The 20101-nt window shown below is 56.3% G+C and overlaps 1 protein-coding gene across 1 annotated transcript; it reads right to left on the reverse strand.

Moving 5' to 3' along the window:
* Positions 1 to 580: 580 nt before the first annotated feature.
* Positions 581 to 19155, reverse strand: GPR179 (G protein-coupled receptor 179). Its single transcript, XM_045488600.1, has 11 exons — positions 18202 to 19155; positions 16759 to 16867; positions 14096 to 14183; positions 13461 to 13696; positions 12546 to 12614; positions 11821 to 11930; positions 11286 to 11521; positions 10957 to 11095; positions 10169 to 10274; positions 9469 to 9615; positions 581 to 7625 (listed from the first exon to the last, which is right to left on the reverse strand). Exons 1-11 carry the CDS (start codon positions 18993 to 18995, stop codon positions 2499 to 2501), a joined length of 7161 nt encoding a protein of 2386 aa, XP_045344556.1. The 5' UTR covers positions 18996 to 19155; the 3' UTR covers positions 581 to 2498.
* Between the last annotated feature and the right edge of the window lie 946 nt (positions 19156 to 20101).

Consider the following 20101-nt stretch of genomic DNA (forward strand, 5'->3'; position numbering starts at 1 on the left):
ATGTCTGAAGTGAGGTCTGGCCACATCCTATTTGCCTGAGCCCTGGATTAAGGCAAAATGAGAAGGCAAGTGCTTTCAGCAGGATCCACAGCTGGGGAGTATGGAGGAAGGGGAAGTAATCCAGGGAGGGCAGGGAAGCAGAGATGTGAAGAAACACGCTTAGTGGGCACATGACCGATTGATTTCTCTGAATATATAAAAACAGTGCTTCAAATAAGCTGTTTCATCCCACTCCCCTAGATCTGTCTCCGGGGTCTCTAGATAATCCTAAATAGCAGCTAAGCGGTAGCTGCCACCAGGGAGCCAGAGGATAAGTGCAATTTTCATTTCCCCTTGGGATCAAATCCAGCTGAGCAAATGGCCCAGATGTGAAGGATTTGCTTGAAGGGCCAGGCAGAGACCATCTGCAGTGCCAGCCATGGAGCTGGATACAGGCCGAGAATTAGCCAGACCACCTCAAAGTCCTGAAGGCCACAGTGTAGTTACCTCCGGCTTGCTCTTGTTTGACCGATCTGTCCCTCTCTAAAAATGTTGGAAAAAAGAAAATCACCATAATGAATAAGCTAGAACCCACTGCTTAGTGGTCAAGAGAAAGCATTCTTTATTTTTTTTTTCCCCATGGTTTATTTCACAGCAGTGAAAGGAATCACTTTTCTGTTCCCAGCTAGACCAGACACAATGGAATTGTTCTGTTGTGCGGTTAGCAAAATTCTCACCGACTTAGGAGCGGTGAGGTTAACTCGCAGGAGCCCAGAGCAACACTACATTTTACTCCCCTGAAATCCCAGGCCAAGGGACCAGGTAAGTGGGAGAGGCTAGATATGGGAACAGGGGCATCTGGTCCCTGAATGACAAAGTTTTTCCATTCCTTCTTTTTGGAAATGGAGCATTTTGCTACTTCTGTAAAGTCCTGAATCTGCCTACAGTATTTGTATGCAGACTCATTTTTTTCCTCCCCATTGGGTATTTGGTCTTCTCGTTTTGTCTTTTTCTTCCCCGTGAATGGCATCAGTATCTGTGCAGTTAGAGGGTGGGCTTACTGCCATCTTCAGTGCCCCTGCCCGGCTCAGCCTGTTTCCTCCCCCCACCTCACCCCTGCCAATTCTAGGGCTTTTTTGACCAGTGCTTTTCTCCTTCCTTGTTTCCCTCTGGTTAACATCCTCCTATTCCGGCACTGGTCTCTAGGATTACTTAAGCCGGGGTAGCCTGAACTGACTTGAGAGGATAGAGCCGAGCTCACTAAGAAGAAAACTGTGTTTACATGATGCCTTTTCACCGGCCCTCAGGACAACCTGCCCTGTAGCGCTACTCTTTCTGAGGGTAATTCTTGTGCTGACTGCAAACAGGACCTTCTTTCTCGCTTCTCAGGAAGGTAACTGTTGTGGGCCTCTTGTTACTGAGCAAGCGGTTTGGAGTGCTTCTCACATCAGAGCCAGAAATTCCCCTGCCTCCAGTTGCGTGGACAAGCAGAGAGGGGTCCCATTGGTGACAGCCCTGAAAGGCTGGGAGGAGAATGAGCCAGTGAGATGAGCTTGAGACTAGCCAAAGATGGGGCAGAAGTGGGGAGGAACGATTTGAAAAAGCTAGCAAGAGGCACACTCCTTAAACTGGAGGGGGTGTCTGGAAGGGAGAACTTTCCCTTGGCCAGTGTGGGGAGGACATGGAGCCGCTGCCTTGCCTTCTATGCTGTCTCTGGTGTTGCTTTGGATGCCAGATGTTGATAAGGAAGGAAGAGTGCTTGATTGGCTCTACCTGAGCAGCCAACCAGGGCAGGTATGAGGATCAACACAGCAGAAACTGGAGCTCCAAAGTCAAAATGACAAGGTCCTTAAGGCATTTGGGTACTTTTTTTGAGCCATTAAGTTTCCCCCCTGCTCTGCGCTGATAGTGTGGAACCTGCTTGGGATTCTCTCTCCCTCTCTCTCACTCCCTCCCCTGCTCTCTCTCTCTCTCTGTCTCTCTCTCTCTCAAAATAAATAAACGTAAGGTTTTCCCCCTTATTTATCTTTGAACTTGAGTTAGGTGGCTTCTTAAGCTTCCTGTGGTGACCTTTTATAGCATTCCTCAGACCCTAACGCTGCCAGTGCCTTGCATGGTTTATAGTTTCTTCTCAAAAAAGGGGTCTTTTTATGAGAAAATGTGGGCTGGGCACTGCTGACTTCCTTTCATCCCAAACACTGGCCTTATGAGTGTCCAGACACAGCTGTGTCGAGTCCTCTAGCTGGATGGGGGGATTCGTCAGAAGCAGAGGGTCTCGCCTTTGTTCCCTGGAGCAGGAAGAAGAGTGGGAAGTAATGAGAGGACAAGACTTTCTGTTGGGGTCTGAGCTGCACCCTTCTTGTACAATTTGTCGTCCGAATGATTGACTTCTGGCCTTCATGGAGAGGGCAAGTGGCCAAGTGTCTTTGACTCGGCTCTTGGGGAACATGGAGGACTTGGAAAGGACTTTGGCTCTTGAAAACCAGCCACCAGATGTCTGGCCTCACCCGATGGATCTGTTACTCGCAGTCCCAAGGATAGACAGTTGGAGGGGAGAGTTCTTCATATGGAGCTATAGAAGCCATTTCTTTGTCTTCAGCGAAGGAGGAAGACTCGTGAGCCTCAGCTTCTTGGAGACTTGGCTCTGGGACTGAGCTGGTCCTTGGCTCGTGTCCTGAAGCTCCTTGGAGTTCTCGGACCCCTTCTAGAGTAAAAGTAGTGGCTGCCTTGCTCCCCTCAGGGCGGGGGCTTTTGCTCTCTGGAAGGAAGCTACCCGGAGGTCTGTGGACTAAAAGGCATGGTGGGTTCTCAGGGGCTGGGGGGAAAAATATTTCTGTCTGAGTTGCTGTTAAAGCCAGAAGGCCAGATTCCTCAGGTGGGGCTCCGGTTCCCTCCCAATCACAGATGTCTGCCATGGTGCCCTTTATTTTATTTCCTTCTGGATCTGTGATTTCCCATCGACACAGCTCTGCCATCCTGCTCCCCATACTGCTTACTCCGTGGGGACTGACTTGGGGTTGGTCAGCGTCCGGAGCCTCTGGCTGGGGGAGGAGCTCCCCGGAACCTGAGCAGACTGTCTCCTGCTCTCTGCTGACTTTTGCTGCTGCTTTTGAAAAGTGCTCTTCAGTCCCCGGAGATGCCGCCTTTTGAGGGATCATCTCTCCTTGCCCTTGGGATTTTCCGTCCACCTCTTGTTCCAGTCCCCCTTTCTCAGCAGCTTCTGTCTTCGCCTCCCAAGGGCAGATGTCTGCTTCTTTAGCAGATGGAGACTCTCTTGCTTCCCACGGACACACTTCTGCCACCCTGGCCCCCACACTGCCTGCTGCCTCCGAACTGCCTTCGCTTCTGGCAGAAGCTTGTGGGGCTGGTTGCGGAGACGGACCCCCACAATCCTGACTCTCCCAGGGACACACCGCCTCCTGTTTCCCATCTGCCCTCTCTGGCTTTTCCTGAACTGCCACAATTTGGGGCTCTGGTCTTCCTGGGACCTTCCCCTTCTCTTGAGGTGTCCCTTTCCCATCCTGTCTTGCCATCCCTTCGTCAGGGACCCTTTCAGTCACCTCCCAGGGGCAGATATCAGCTTTGGCGCTGCCATCAGGGTTAGGATCATCCCACGGGCACACCTCAGCAAGCCTGCCCCCAACGCCAGCCAGGTCCTGAGAGCCGGCCTTAGGTTGGTCACGGCATTGACCGTCCGGGTGGGAGGAAGCACCTGCCGGGGTCATGCTCTCCTGTGGACAGACAGATTGTAGCTCTTTGCTTGCTTTCCCCCTATCTTCAGTAGTGAATTCTGCTTTTGAAGACGGGGCTTCTACTGGGGTTCTGTGTTCTGGGAAGGAGCCCATCTTTGCATCTTGTGTCAGGTCCCCTTCCTCCACTGCCTCATCCCTCGCTTGCAAGGAATGTCCCTCTTTCACGTTGCCACTCGTGCTGAGGGCTGAGTCTGAGACCTCAGGGCCCTGAGCAGAGGGAGCCCTCAAGTCCTTCTCCCAAGGACAACTAGCTTCCTCTTCTTGACTCTGTTTTGTCTCCCATTTTGATCTGTCTTCCCCCAGGGAGGTGAGTCTCCCCTTTTCTAGAATTTTCTCCTGTCCTGCTGAGTCACTCCCCCTTTCTTGTTCCAATCTTGTCCCAGTAGCTCCTTCGTTCACCTCCCAGGGACAGATCTTGGCTTTCTCACTGGTAGGTGCTTCCTCCGCTTCCCAGGGACACACCTCAGCTGCCCTGCACCCCACATGGTCCATTTCCTGGAGTCCACCTTTTGGTCTGTCAGTGCCCAGAGTGTCCGAATGCTGAGAGGAGCCCCCTGGATCCAAGCTTTCCCAGGGACAGGCCACCTCCCGCTCCCAGGCTGGCCTCTCCAGCTTCTCTGGAGAGGTAACAGCTATCTCGCTGGGTCCACGACCTGCAGAAGCCTTTCCTGTGTCATTTGGAAATTTCCTAATGGCCTCAACTCCCAAAGCTCTTTCCTGCCTTGCTCCAGCACTCACCTCCCAGGGACAGACCTCAGCCTTCTCAGCACGCATGGTTTCTTCCATGTCCCATGGACAGATCTCAGCAGTTTTGCCTCCCACGCTGCCTGACATGTGGAAACTGGCTTTGGCTCTACCTGTGTCTTGAGGACCTGGTTGTGGGGAGAAGCTGCCAGGGTCCACATTCTCCCAAGGACAGACTGCTTCCGTATTTTGGAGCCGTCCCTCAGGCTTTTCCCAAGCTGCGCCATCTTTGATTCCTGACGTTCCAGGCATTTTCTCCTTGTCCTTTGGAGATTCTCCTGCTTTTGCTGCCTGTCCTGATGTCCAGTCCTCTCTTATTCGTTCATTTACCTCCCAGGGACAGAGTTCTGCCCTGGCAGGTGTTACTTCCCTCAGCTCTGGCCTGGGATCTTCCCATGGACATACCTGTGTTGCTCTGCTTCCTCCATTGCTGAGGAGTTGGCCACCACCTTTGGCTGAGAAATTATCTAGACATGGGCTGGGGTGCCCAGGGGCTGTGCTGTCCTGGGGACACACTGACTCCTGCTGTTGACTACTTTTCTGCACTGCCTTTCCAGTTTGTTCCCCCATCTCTCCAAAGAGCCCTTTTCTAGAGGCTTTCCCCTTTCCCTGGAGAAATTCTCCACCTGTCCCCTGACTCGGCAGTTCCTTCCCCACTACCTCATCACCCAGCTCCCAGGGACAGACCTCTGCTTTCCTGACGGGAGCATCTCCTGCCTCCCACGGACACACCTCCGAGATGCTACTGCCCAAACTCCCGGAGCACACAGGGGTTCCCGGGGCCGGAGTAGAGACTGCTGAGGGACCCCGGAAATCTGTCCTCTCCCACCGACAAAAAGACTCCAAGTCTCCACTCAGTTTCTGTTCTTTCCAGAAGGTTGCTTTCTTGGGGGTTTCCTGCTTTTCCTGGGGAAGCTTCACTCCCTCCTGGAATGGTTTTCCATTCTCTCCTTCACATGCCTCCCAGGGACAGAGCTCTGCCTTGGTAGTGTCAGGTATACAAGCTCCTGGGCCTGTGGCTCCCTGCTGAGGCTTCTCCACCTCTCTAGCATCTAGCCGGCCCGCTGCCTCAGATCTGCCGTCGTTTCTGTCAGAGTCCTGAGAGGCTGACCAAGAGCACAGACTCCCAGGATCGGCACCCTCCCAGGGACATACCACCTCCTGCCCCCTGACCAGCCTCTCTGGCTTTTTCCGAGCAACAACAGCCACGTTTTGGGGCCCTGACTTTTCCGATGCCTTCCTTCTCTCTTGGGAGTCATCTAGAGCTTGTTGTTGTGTCCCCTTCTCAGGGGCCCCTTCACTCACCTCCCAGGGGCAGATCTGGGCCTTGTTGCCACTGTCAGGCTGACTTGCTTCTGACTGGGCGACTTCCCTGGGGCATACCTCTGCCATCCTGCGGTCAGCACTGCCCATGGGCTGGAGGCCAGCTTTGGGCGGTTCCCGCCAGCCCACGGGGGCTTCTTTTGCTCGCTCGGCAGTTTTGTCCCCGACTGTGCCCTGCCTGGCTTGCCTCAGTGCAGCAGACCCCGCTTTACCGTCTCTCTCTACTTTTGCCTCCCCGGGACCTTGGGATGCCCTCCTGCCTCCCTCTTCTTGTTCCCTGCTGCCCTCCTGGTGGTAGACTTGGAGCATTCTGCTGGTGTGAGCGTTCTGTTGGTTCTGGAGGGTCTCCTCATCGTCACAGGGTGCGAGGGCGGCCTGCTTACTCACGGCCTTGGGCCGGCCTAGCCTGGGAGATCGGGGGCAGGCCCCCACGCCCTCTCCCGAGGCTCTGCCCTTCTCCTCCGGCTCAGGACTCCCTTCCCCGCTCTCCTTCTCTCTGTGAGTGCTCCGAGAACGGGTCAGAGCTTTGATAGCCAGGCCGAGACTGTGCATGGAACCCTGCTGAACAGGGGTCTTGAGGCTGTGGGATTTAGAGAAGACCTTGGACTTGTCTTCGTCCCCCTCACCGGCTTCCCCTTGGAGACGTCCATCCTCTGTGGCCATCCCACTCTCCCCCGTCCCTCTTCTCTCAACTGCAACCGAGAGGGCCCTCCAGAGCTTGGCCCGAGCCGGGGCAGGGGAGTGGTTGCCTCGCTCTGGCCCCGCGGGGCCCTCTGGAGCTACATTTCCTTTCTTGACGGGCAGTTCTGCATTCTCCCAGGGGCAGATGAAGGTGAGCAAGCTGGGGCTCTGGGGAGGTACTGGGACTGGTGCCAGGGCGGGCAGCGGGGTCGGGGCTGGGGCTGGAGCCGGCATCAGAGCGGGAGCCAAGGTGGAGGTGGGGGAGAGCATCCTCGGCTCTCCCAGGCAGGCCCCGGACAGGGCCATGATGGGTGTGGAGACCTGGTGCCGGACGGGCGGGTGAGGCAGCCTTTTCGTGGCCTCCTCCTGAAGACTCCCGGCGGCGGCGGCATGGGAGCCATGCACACTGCGGCTCTTGGCAGGGGAAGGTGGGGCTGACAGGGGCGCTCCTCGAGCTCGCTCCGGCCTCCTGGCCGATGGCCTCCTCACTGGGCTGGCCGATGGCCTCCTCACTGGGCTGGCCGAGGCTGCCTCGGCCTTCTTCCTCTCCTCTCGCTCCTTTGCCAGCCGATAGGTCTCCTCCAGGTAGGCCTGGCTGGCTAGGAGCAGGGCCTGTTCCCTGGAGCCCGCCACCACGCTGAGCGACTTCTGCAGGGACGCGGGCCGGGCCCGGGGCAGCCTGTCGCCCACCGTCAGGTTGTGGGCGCTGGCCGACCTGAAGCCCAGGCCCGGGGGCCCCTCCGCCGCCTCCTGGCTCTCCCTGCTTTCCCGCGAGGCCTTCATGGCCAGCTTCCTCCTCAGCAGTGAGTCGAGGAGCGGCGGGTCCTGCTCGCGGCGGCGGCTGTGGCGGTCGTGGTCATAGGCGCTGCGGGACTTGCGCAGGGCCGGGGGCCCCTCCGGGTCCTGGAGGCTGGAGCTGAGCAGCCGGCGGCGCGAGGAGCCGGGCAGGCTGCCGAGGCTGGGGGAGCCCGAGTCCCGGGAGTGCTGGCGGGCCAGGGCCTCCGGGAACTCGGCCAGGCACCTCATGAAGGAGCGGCCCAGGCCCTGGCGCCAGCTGCCCCGCTTCTTGGGCAGGTGCGGGTTGTTAGCGGCCATCTCCTTGGTCTTGTGGACCTCTAGCTGGGCGTAGAGCTTCTTCAGCTCGTCCTGCGGGAAGGGGAGGGGTGGGGAGAGCAGAGCCCCCGGTCAGATGCACGGCTAAGCTCTCTCCATCCCCCTGGGGGCTGCCCTGCCTCCCCCTCGGCCGTTATTTGGACCACTGTCTCTGCACATCTCTTTCTCACCAAGCTGTGTTTCCTCCCTGCTTTGCACACTCTCAGAATTCGCCTGTCCACTCCCAGCCAGGTCCTCTCGGACCCAAGGATGCAGGGTGCACCCCTTTCTCTGGGGGCACTGTCATCTGATGGGAAGCCACCGGCTTGAGGGGTGGGAAATCTGGGTTTGAGGCCGGTGACCCATCATGTGCCTGGAGGCTATTTCTAGAGCTCTCTGTCTCTCTGTTTTTTTTGTTTTTTTGTTTTTTTGTTTTTTTTTAATTCATTTTGGAGAGACAGAACGTGAGTGGGGGTTGGGGGCAGCGGCAGAGAGAGGGAGACACAGAATCAGAAGCAAGCTCCAGGCTCTGAGCTGTCAGCACAGAGCCTGACACGGGGCTCAAACTCAGGAACGATGAGATCATGACCTGAGCCAAAGTCGGACACTTAACCGACTGAGCCACCCAGGCTCCCCTCTCTCTGCTTCTATGGGTTCAGTCCGTCAAGCAGCCGACGTCCAACTTCAGCTCAGGTCATGATCTCACGGTTCAAGAGTTCGAGCCCGCATTGGGCTCTGTGCTGACAGCTCAGAGCCTGGAGCCTGCTTCAGATTCTGTGTCTTCCTCTCTCTCTGCCCCTCCCCTGCTCGTGCTCTGTCTCTCAAAAATAAACAAACATGGAAAAATATTTTTTAATTAAACAAACAAACAAAAAAAGAACCGGCCACCTACTGTTAGCTTCCTTAAGAGGATCGCATGAGCTCCTCAATGGTGTGAAAAGTGTCATATTCAGGTGCAAGGGAGGGAATGGGACTTTGAGAGTCTTACACTTTTGGGTTTCTCCCCAGAGCCAGCATCGGGAGAGAGACTGGGTGCTGTTCCACAAAGCGGGGGGCCCAAGGCAGCACTGCTGTGGCAGCACGCCCCCATACTCTCTGGCCTCCCTGCTCGACTGGGGCCTCAGGTCAGCCTCTTCCCAGGGGAGCAGAGCCCAGAGGGTGAGGAGGACATGGGGGAAAGCCAGGCAGAGACGCTTGGGACAAGGAGGGAATTGGGAGATGCAAACAAGTCAGGTGTCCAGAGGCCCCGTGGAGATAGAAGGAATGGACAGATGGCTTCCTGAGATTGTTAACCACACCTTAGGTTTTATCAGACAACGGGCTTAGACCACCAAGTTTCCTTATTTCCTACCCACTGAGCCTCTCATGTGGGTTCCGTGACTATGACCCTCCTAAGCAGAAAAAGAAGAGTAAAGACGCTCTCCCGAGGTAAGACTCAGGAAGAACTCCCTTCCTCTAAGACCGCCAGGTCCAGGGAATGGGTATCCTGTTGTGGAAATCTCTGGTAGCCACTAACTGCCTGAACTACCCAGCCCCATAGCTGGCCCTAGGGTCACCCGCAGCCCGAGTGTAATGGGGACTGAGAGGCTTCTTAATCTGCCCCTCATGATGCCTCTGCTGAGTGGGGGTGGAGCTCCACTCATGGGTCTGCGGCCTGGGCCACAGGGACTTTGGGGGTCTTTCCACTTGGGTGGTTTGTGACCTCATCTGAATAGAGTCAGGGGGAAGCAGCTTAGGGCAATGGTGGAGAAGGGAGGGAGGCAGGTCTTAGAGAGAGGGAAAGCTGGGGACAAGAGGGGACCTGCAGTGGTACACAGCCCAGATGGCAGGGCAGCAGCGATCCTGGCCCAGTCCCGAAAAGCTAGCATCCAAAGGAGGCAAGGAGGGCGGCGCATACCCGAATGTCTCCGGGGTCCAGGCTGCGCTCGCTCCAGGCCGAGGCGATGCTGCTGTCCAGGTAGGAAGCTGACCGCTGGAGGTCCAGCTCGTCCTCATACACCTCATCCACAATCTCCTCTCGGGGAGGAGCCCCCGGCTTCTGGAACTGGCCAGGGTGGGTGTGACAGGGAAAAAGAGTCAACTTCGTTCCCTGTTCACGCCTATTCCCACCTGCCTCGTGAAATCCAATCTTCACAGCCTCTCTAATTTGCAATTCTGAGGGCATGGAGACCTTTGCTCCCCCTCATTCTCCCTGAGTTTCTCTAGCTCAGAGACCGGGGAGGGGAGGTCCTGAGCCCCTGCCCCCACAATTCCTAGCCATGTCCTTCAGCTCCCCAACCCATCCCTCTGTAACTGCTTCCAAGATGATTTTTCAGAGTCCACCAAACGAAACTGCCAGTTGTGTTACAAGGACCCCTACAGCCCTAGCTCTTATTTCCTTTGCCCGGAGATTCGAGGCGGAGAGATACAATAGCTTCCCCGCCCCGACCCCCACCCCAAGTGGGCTTCCACTCAGCGCCCTGTGGCTCCGCCCTCTCACCCCCGGGTGTCATCCTCACTCTGACCTGGAGAGGGCGCTGAGGCAGCAACAGATCCACGGCGCGCCCCTTACAAAGGGGCTGGGGTCTGGCTCACAGCCAGGAGGGGCAAGACCTCACCTTAGGAATGAAGATCAGAGCCAGCGTGGTGGTGACCGTGCTGTGGGTGTGGAAGAAGAAGAGGAGCAGAGTCCAGTCCGGGTGCAGGGAGGGAACCAGCACAAATCTGAGGGTGGGAGGGGAGGGGAACGAACGTTACCGGTGGGTGGGAGGGAGTGGCCTGTTCCCTCTCACCTGACTCACTGGCCCACCTCCCAGCCTGAGCCCTGATCTCCGTGGAGGTTCTGGGTGGGTTGGAAAGGGCAATTTTCCTTCTTCCTGCCCTCTCTTCGGATGTAGGTCCCACTTCAAGCTCATGTTAACCCCCACCTCCGAGAAGCCCTCCCAGACTACTCTTCTCTGGTTGCCTAGAGCACAGACTTGTCCTCCACACCTCTGTGATGGGCTGTCCTGTGGGTCGATTCTGCCTGTACCACAGGGCCAAGTCCTAGCAGACCCTCATAGCAGGCCTGTTGCTGGATCGGCTGAGGTGGGAGGGTGGTGGGGAAAGGCAGGGAGAATTGAGCACGTGTGGGAAGGAGCATGGTGGAGGTGCCGGAGACGGGGCTTGGGAATAGGAGAGGAGTTAGGAGTGCGCATGCTTCCTCTTTTTGGGTGTCGGGTGAGACACGGGGTGCGGGAAGGGTGTCTGCCGGGTAGGGAGAGAGCTACAGATGGGAGGCCTTCCTCGCCTTGCCAAGGCAGAGCTGTGCTGCGAGGATGGCTGTGGGATGGGGTTCCCTGGCCTGGGAGAGGCAAGGAGTGGTGTGAGGGTGGGAGGAGTGGTGGGTAGGAGGGCCCGTGCTCACCTGGCTGCATGGAAGGCCGCAGAGAACAGCAGCTCATTGTGCAGGGCGATGCCCATGTAGCGCGGCTCATGGAAGGCCGAGGGGACAGCTCGGGTGGCGTAGCAGAGGAAGCTGCCCCAGCACAGGAGCAGCATCTCGGCTGTGGGAAAGCAGGGGCCACCGAGTCAGGCACCGCCTCAGCAGCCCCTTTCTCTGTCGGGTGTGCTGGGGGGAGCCTGGGCCAGGGGTCTGGGGACAAGGCAGGAGGACTAGGTCAGGAGCACCCCCCCCCCCCCCAGAGGTGCAGGGCTGAGGGCCAGAGTGAGGCGGGCTCGGCGGGAGCAGCTCACCCACAACCATGATGTAGTCCCAGCGGTCGTGGTGGCACAGGTAGAAGTGGCGGCCTGCGAGAGTGTGGCCTCGGGTCACCAGGGGCGTGTGGATGCCTCGTTCCAGGGCCCCCGCCGTCCACACGGCCAGGAAGCCCAGCACTAGCAGCAGGAGCAGCCCCAGACGCTGCAGCAGCCGCCCGTTGCTCAGGTGGGGGCCCCGCTGGGCCGTTCGGGACAGAAACAGCTGGAGCACCCTACAGGGGTGTGGGGCATAGGGGGAGGACCAAGGAGAGGGGGGCCAGGTCTCTGGCCTCTGTCCGTGGCTTCCTTCCCCTCCGTAATACCCATCCTCCTGTCCCTTCCATGGTGTGCTGCCTCCCCACCCCACAAAATGTTGCATGCTGGGGAGGGCTACGGTGACAGGGGCAGGCCTGGGGGGGGTGGGCCGCGCACCGGGGGGTGGAGCTGGCTGGGAAGAACTCCACTCTGTTCCAGATGAGCTGGGGCAGCCCGGAGTGAGCAGCATGAGAGCAAGGTCTGCCCCAGACCCTACCTATAAAGCTTGAGTATAATGGTGCCGTAGACAGTGGCAAAACCCAGCAACCGGACCCAGCGGAGAACGATGCAGCGGAAAACACTGGGCTTGAAGTACAGGATGAACACCTGGGCGGGGGGGTGGGGGGGGTGGGAAGGGGGGGCAAAAATAGCTGCTCTTAGCTGCACTTCCTCTTTAAAAAAAAAAATGTTTTATTTATTTTTGAGAAAGAGTGTGAGCGGGGGAGGGGCAGAGATGGGGTGGGGAGGGACAGAAGATCCAAAGAGGGCTCTGTGCTGACAGCAGTGAGCTGATGCAGGGCTTGAACTCACAAACCGTGAGCCAATGACCTGAACCCAAGTCAGACGCTCAACAGACTGGGGCACCCAGGTGTCCCCACCACTGTACTTCCTCTAATGTGCTAGGCCTATGCTAAGCCCATTGCTGACCTTCCTAACAGCCTTGCAATAGAGGCATCATCACCTCCCTTCTGCAGAGGAGCGGCTCAAGTATCAGAGAGGTTAGGTAAATTGTCCTAAGTCACACAGTAAGTCATAGAGCTCTTTTTAGCCTGGACTCTTTGGCTCCAGAGCTCACTAGGCCAGCCTGTCATTTGTAGGTATGAGTATGGGGATTTGGAGGTCTCTGAATCTCCCCAAGAGAGCAGAAAGGAGGAAGGATTCTGGGTTGTGGAGGGCGCCAGCCAGGGATGAGGCGGGGCCAGACTCTGGCCACAAACTCACAGGGAAGTAGAGAAGCAGGGATCCAAAAAGGATGGTCTCCAGCAGGACAACTCCAGAGGCTCGGATCCTCTGTGAACCCAGGAAAGAGAGAGGCGTATAAGCAGGGCAGTGGGAGGACAGAGGCTGGACGATGGTGGGAGGAGAGTCTCAGGCCTTTTTTAGGGGTCACTTTTACTGGCCTTGAACCAAGGCCTTGCCTTGGAACATCAGCTCTGCCCTCTCCGCCCACAGCCACGGCCCCACTCCCACCACAGGCTCTTAGCTCCACCATGCTAAGCAGGGTCCAGGTGGCACAAAGCTCGAGTCCCCCAGCCCCATGCCTCTCCCAATCCCAGCCTGGGCCTCACTGGAGACCTGGGCTCAACTCACAAGTTGTTGGAGCTAGAAGGGATCTCACGCGTTCCCTGGAAACTTTGGGTCAGACCGATTCTTTGTCTAGGCAACCCCTTCTCTGCCTGGTAACCATTTAGCTGACCCTCAGGCCTGGCTCAAGCGTCATGTTCTCCAGAAAGTCTCTCCCGGACCATCTTCGGCAGGACAACTGGGGCCTTTCTCTGAGCTGCCACAGCTATACCAATACCCACTTCCCCCCTCGCCTCTGTTTTGCTGCGCTTTTTCCTTACTTGCCTGCTTCCTCCTTTCAACTGGGAGCCCCACGAGGGTCCAGATCACTTCTCCCTAGTACCTACACTGTGTTTTGAGCCAAGTCCAATGCCTCCATTTTCCAGGTGAGGAAACAAATCTAAGGCAGCGGGGTCACTTTGCCTAATGTCACACAGTGGGTGAGTTGAAGAATTCAGACCAGAACCCATTTCTTCTGAGCTCTAGTCTTGGGTAGTCTCTGGTCTCCAGTTGATGCTGGGGACTCGAGGTGGGAAGGACGCGGGTAGGGTGGAGACGTGGGGCCTTGCTTGCCTTGCTTCGGCGGCAGCGGTAGGAGGCCAGCATGCTCAGGAAGACGGCCAGCATGCAGCAGGCCTGGCAGGCCAGGACCGCGGCCCGCAGCGCCAGAGCTTCCTCCACCAGGCACGGCGTGGCATCCACGCAGCTGGTGCAGCCCTCGGCACATGGCCGGCACCGCAGCAGCCTCCCAGAGCTGCCCTGAGGGGACCCGAATTGCCCAGTAGGCTGGGCGGCACTCTCTTCTAACCCTATAAAAAACAAGATGGGTGCAAGGAGAGGGGCATCCCAGCCTGCGCTCGCACGGGTCACCGTAGCCCTCTCCCTCTCCGTCCGATGGTCTGTCACCGCCGGGGCAAGGGCTGGGAAGGGGAGGAATGAGGAAGTGGATATTCCCAGGGGAGGACAGGGTACTAGGAAGAGGTGATGCCAGGCTAGGGTTCGCTGCAAGGTCAACTTGCATCAGATTGGCATGTTGTGGGGTCATTTTCAGAAGGCGCAGACACCCCCAAGTTGGACCCTGCCTGCCTCTCCTGCTTCTCTTGACCTTTCGCCCTTGCCCCACAAGTCTCCTCCCAGCCTGCCTTTCTCCCTCAGGTGCCCCGTCCGCCCGGCCCAGCCCAGCCTGACCCTCACCACAATTAACATACCCCCGGAGTGGCTTGCCCCGTAGAAGCCGGGTCGGCAGCGGCACAGGTAGTGGCCAAGGACAAAGCCCTGACTCTCCAGGGGGACACACTGCGGGGATGACAAACATGATAGGTATTTACATGGGGATTTCCCTTTTGGGAAGAGGTGGAGGGTACATGCACCTTCCAATCCACGGCCCCTGGTCCATACGAGGGGCCCCTCCCTACCAGAAGTCCTCCCTGGTCCTTAGGAAGCCTTCCCTCCCTGGAAGCCCTACTCTAGCCCCGCGGTTACCTCTTTTCAACATACAGTTTGGGGACAGATCACCCTTTTATTCTGACTTGCAATGACAGGAGCCATACAGGTCTCATTTCCTAGTGCCCAGCTGTCGGAGCGAGGGGCTGGGCGAGGTGGAATTTGGGGGAACTCAGAGTCCGATCGCACCTATGTGCCTACATCCTGCTTCAAAGAGTCCCCATCAGCCTCCCTCTTTGGCTCACAGGTGAGTTGAAAAGGCCCCCACAGAGGAGCAGTTTCCCCTACCAGGTGCCATCTGGCTTTGGCACAGGACTGCTTTCCCCAGCCCTAATGCCAGGCTAATGCCAGGCCAGTGGCATGCCAGTGGATGCCAAGGCCAGCTCTTTACTCCACCTTCACCCATTGATGTTTGCCCAGCAGGGGACCGAGCAGACCTCAGAGCCAGGCAGGGAAGAGGAGCACGTGGATGAGGTCAGCTCTGCTGCAGGGAGTGGTTAGGGACAGACAGCAGTGGGATAAAGGAAGGGGTTCACCCTGGGAGATTCCGTATCTGGCACCTTTCACCTAGAAAAGTTAGAGGGTGGTGCTTCTGAAATTGGGGCCCAGCCTCCCTTCTTGCCTGGGGCCCTAGAACACGCTCTGTTTTTGCCACAGTCTGCAGAGTCAGACAAATGTGTATGGAGACGAGCTGTGGCTGGGTTTAATAACGCACCGAATAATGGCAGCCCTTCTCCATCCCTGGACTTACAGTTTCAAACACATGTGCCCTGAAGAGCAACGGATGCCCAAACCCGCCCCACCTCCCAGCAGCCTGCAGGGCTCGCCTTGGCTCCGCTTCAGCCTAGGAACAACATGCAGTCGAGCGCAACCGTGGAGCAGATTAGTTCACTGGCCTCCCAGTTTCCCAGCCCTTGGCTTTCAGGATTACCAGCCATTGCTTTCCATCATCCAGATTCTCCTGCATCCATGGCTTTGATTCTGCCGGCATCTGGCTTTGGTTCCATCACCTTTACTGGTCCCAGAGCTCTTCAAGCTCCTTCTTTGGTTAGATTTCTCCCCTACTCCAACCAACCATTACACTTGGATCAACAAACACCAACAGAGCATCCTTTGTGGGTCAGAAGGAACCCAGAGCTCTGTCGACAAGGAGAATGTAGTCCAGGAGAAGGAAAGGGGATGACTAATAGGGGCTCAGGTTGCGGTCCTGGGGATGGATGCTGGAGCACCCAGTACCAAAAGGGAGAGGCACACTGAGATTTCAAAGGAATGAGGGTGGCTGTCTCCAGTGGGAGGTGGGGAGTAAGCTGTAAGTGTCCTCACTGTTTTTTTAATGTATGCTCTACGCCCACTGTGGGGTTTGAACTCAAGACCCTGAGATCAAGAGTTGCGAGTTGCATGCTCTACCGACTGAGCCAGCCAGGAGCCCGGTCACTTTCTTTTTCAATGTTCATATATATATACATATATATATATATATATGTATATATATACATATATATATATGTATATATATATACACTTATACATATAAGTATATATATATAATTATATAAAATTTATATAAATGTAAATATATAAATGTTCACATATATATAAATATTATATATATATAAATGTTCACATATATATATTTAATGGCTCCGAGCTGTCAGCAAAGAGCCAGACCTGGGGCTCGAACTCACACACCATGAGATCGTGACCTGAGCTAAACCAACTGAACCACCCAGGCGCCCTCAATGTTCATATTTTTGATTATTCATTCAACCTTAAGTGCTATTGCATATCGAGCCGGGGGAGTTGGGAATTTCTCAGAAATGACCATCAATGCATCCTTTCTGAATTTTCTTCTTCCTCTTTTCTTTCTTTCTTTCTTTCTTTCTTTCTTTCTTTCTTTCTTTCTTTCTTTCTTTCTTTCTTTCTTTCTTTCTTTCTTTTTCTTTCTTTTTTTTTTTTTTGTTTCAGTTTTTTATTGAAAGACAGTTGACAGTAAGTGCCCTCACTTTTTTTTTTTTTTAATTTTTTTTTTCAACGTTTATTTATTTTTGGGACAGAGAGAGACAGAGCATGAACGGGGGAGGGGCAGAGAGAGAGAGGGAGACACAGAATCGGAAACAGGCTCCAGGCTCTGAGCCATCAGCCCAGAGCCTGACGCGGGGCTCGAACTCACGGACCGCGAGATCGTGACCTGGCTGAAGTCGGACGCTTAACCGACTGCGCCACCCAGGCGCCCCAAGTGCCCTCACTTTTAACAAGCCTGGTATCCCATCTCTGTTTATCTCATCACTAGGGATTCCCCCGAGGACCTGAGAGGCTGGTACACTTTTGTCGGCTACTCCTGGGAGCTGGGTGGTGGCAGTGACGGGAAAGGGGAAGGGAGGCAGGACCCTAGCACCCCACCCCACATCACCATCCTCCTTATCCTTACCTGGGTGCTGTTGAGGTCACACAGGTGTGTGTTAGAGTACCAGCCCGGCCCATTGGCACACTGATTGATGTCCACGCTCTGAAGATCGACGATCATCTGCACCTGCCCCCTAGGGCAGTGAATTGGCAGTTAGGGGTACCATGAAGGATGCCAAGGTGGACGTGTGTCCTTGGGCCCCAGACTAGGGAGGAATGCAAGCTTTGCAACCTTCAGCCTAGTGGCTGCAGTGTGTCAGGAGAGAGGGCAGGGCTGCATTCCATGTCTCTAGAGCTATTAATCCTCACTGTTTCTGTGGGCAACGATCTGCTTTCCTGGAGGGTTGTCCCCCCAACATCCCTCGGCTTTTCAACATCCTGGCATGTCCTGGTTTCTATCAATGGGTGGAGGGAGGGGGCATGTCAAGACATGTGGGAGCGGGGGCTCTGATGATCTGTCTGAAGGGGATCTTCACACTTCTCCACTGCATGGACACACACACACACACACACACACACACACACACACACACAGAACTCAGCTATTAACCACACCCCCCACACTCTGCCCAAACCAGATCTGAATTGATCACAGCAAAGGAACTGTGGAATGGAGCTGCCTGGTCCAAGGGCTCCCCACCCCTGCTCTGGGCTGAGCGGGGGAGAGCGCTGGCTAGGAGCCAGGCTGCTGGCTGGCACGAGGGAACCCTGCTAGGAGCAATGAATGGGGACACATAGCTGGGAAAACAATGTTGATTGTCGCATGCCTTGCAGTTCTGTGTCCATTTGCTGCCTCCTTCCCACTAGGGCTCCCAGTGACCTCTTTATTCTGAAGGAGAAAGTCGGTTATTTGAAGAGTACCAGTCAGGACAGGCAGGACTGGAACCCACTTGATCTTAAGAGTATAGCCATTGGGAGTGACCCTGGGGACCTGGCCGACTCCTAGACGGAAAGGGCAATGGTTCCAAGCTTCCCCACCACCCCCGCCCCCGCCCCCCAAAGAACTTTTCCTCCCTTGGAGAAGTCTCCTTTTACAGTTGTAGACGGCTAGAGAGCAGCAGGTTTGGCTCCTGGAGTGCCCGCCTGGCTCTTCTGAGACGTCTCGTGCCTGGGCCATCACTGTCATCCACATCAAGCCTTCCCCTGCCTTCTCCCCACTACTCAGATGTGGACGCCAAGACCTATGCCCTGCTACATCCACACGTCCATACGCACACATGTGTATCCCCACATGTAAGTGGATTGATTCATACACACTATGTCACTATGTATACTCGCACCTGTGTGTGCTAACAGTTACAGAATCCCAGAGTCAACTGCAAATATACACAGCTGAATGCGAATACGCACATCTGTGCCCCCCAGATACATATGCGTGTGCCAAATGGCCCACGCACAGCTGGCTGGACTCGAGCCCCCCACCCCCACATACCCACAAATGCGTTGAACACTGCACAAACGTACTTACCTGACCTCTGGGCTGAGGTCTGGCTTGAGTCCATAGAAGGTGGCAGAAAGTGTGATAAGCCAGCCAGGACGGAGCCGGCCGGCCTGGCATTCCAGAAAGGGGGGAGATAGCTTCACATGCTGCATGTCTCCCACATAGCCGTCCCCCTGTGGCCATTTGGGGCTGCCGAGGCTCCCTAGGTCATTGGTCAGCACCCGCTTCTGCAGGGCAGAGGTGTCCGGGGCCCCGGTTGGGCTCTCCTCCTGTACCCTGCTTCCAGACAAGTCCTGAAGGATGGTCTCCTCCCCTATCCGGGTGGCCTGCAGGGCCAGCTGCAGGTGGCTGGCCCCTGGTGGAGGGTTAAAGATCAGGAAAGCCCGGTACGCCCTTGGGTCCCCCTCGGCCACGCTGCGGACCAGTGCCTGGTACCACTCCACATCCTCCTCCACACTGGACTCGCGGATGTCGTTGGCTTGTAGCAGCATGTTGAGGAAATTGGCGGCCTGGGCAAGGGTGCCCGCTGCCCTCCACAGGACTGGGGGGAGCCCCGGTCTGGCTCCTGCGCCGTGGGCTTCGTAGCGCTCAGTGCAATTAGCCCCTGACAGCTGTTGGGCATCTCCAGAGTAGAGAAAAGCCAGGGCTGCCTCAGCCCCCTCTGGGGGTACCCACATAGGTACGGAGCCCGGCTTGACTTGGGAGGACAGTGGCGGCAGAGAGCGGAGGGGCCGTGGGTCCCCCAGAGCCCAGCTGCAGAAGAAACAGCAGCCCAGCAGCCCCCATACAGGGTGGGGCACGACCACTGCCCTGGTGCCCATCTTCGGGGCAGCTCTCGGGGACCCCGGGGTCCAGGCTGCCTGGGGGATCAGCAGGCTCAGGAGAGCCCAGGCAGAGGCTGGCTGGCTCCCAGCCTCCTGTCCTGGCTTTCTCTCTTCCTCTCTCCCTCTCTCTCTCACACTGGGCTGTCTTGCCTGTTTTTCCTTCTCTCTAACGTCATCAGCAGGCTTCTGGATGTAGGCATGAGGGCTCTGCCCCTCCTCTCTCAGTGTGACCCCCCCCCCATTGGAAACCCTCTTAATCCTGGCACCACCCCTCTTCCCTCCTCCTCTCATCCAGCATCTAGGCTCCCTCCCCCCACTCCCCACCCTACATCAGCTCCAGAGAGACATAAATGGGAGGGGAGAGGAAGAGACCAGTTGTTCTCTCCCTCCCTCCTCCCTCCCTCTGCCCTTTGCTCCATTAGGAGAGATGGGCAAATCCTGGATGGGGCGCCATAGCAACCACAGATGAGCTCGTGCCCCTCTCTCCACCCCTCTGCTCCACTCAGCCTCCTGGCAGCAATTGCGACGGGCACGATAAAGGGCCAAGCTGCAGGTCCTGGCAATCTGCTGTGGCTGCCCGTATCCCCCTGACACCGTGCTGCCGAACTGGAATTTGAGATTGGGGGTGGCAAGGGTGGGGAAGAGAGCCTAATATAACTACAGTCAATCTTTGTACAAACGGTGGCAGTTTATTAAGTGTTTTTCATGTACGTTATCTCAATGAATCTTCCCCACAAGCACGTAAGTAGGGTCAATATCCTCATCCCCATTTCACAGATGCAGACACTGAGGCTCAGAGACTCACCCGAGATCACATAGATGCTCACTTTAAGTTGAGACTCAGGGGCGCCTGTGTGGGCTCAGTCAGTTAAGCGTCCGACTCTTGGTTTAGGCTCAGGTCATGATCTCGCGGTTCGCGGGTTCGAGCCCCTCATCGGGCTCCGTGCTGACAGTGCAGAGACTGCTTGGGATTCTCTCTTTCTCCCTCTTTCTTTCTCGAAATAAATAAATAAGCTTAAAAAAAAGTTGAGCCTTAAACCCAGACTTCCGACTCTCCACGCTGCCCCCCATCAAACCCACCACGACCTTGTTGTTCAACCTTA

The sequence above is a fragment of the Leopardus geoffroyi genome, chromosome E1 (genome assembly GCF_018350155.1).
Source record: "Leopardus geoffroyi isolate Oge1 chromosome E1, O.geoffroyi_Oge1_pat1.0, whole genome shotgun sequence".
NCBI classification, from domain to species: domain Eukaryota; kingdom Metazoa; phylum Chordata; class Mammalia; order Carnivora; family Felidae; genus Leopardus; species Leopardus geoffroyi.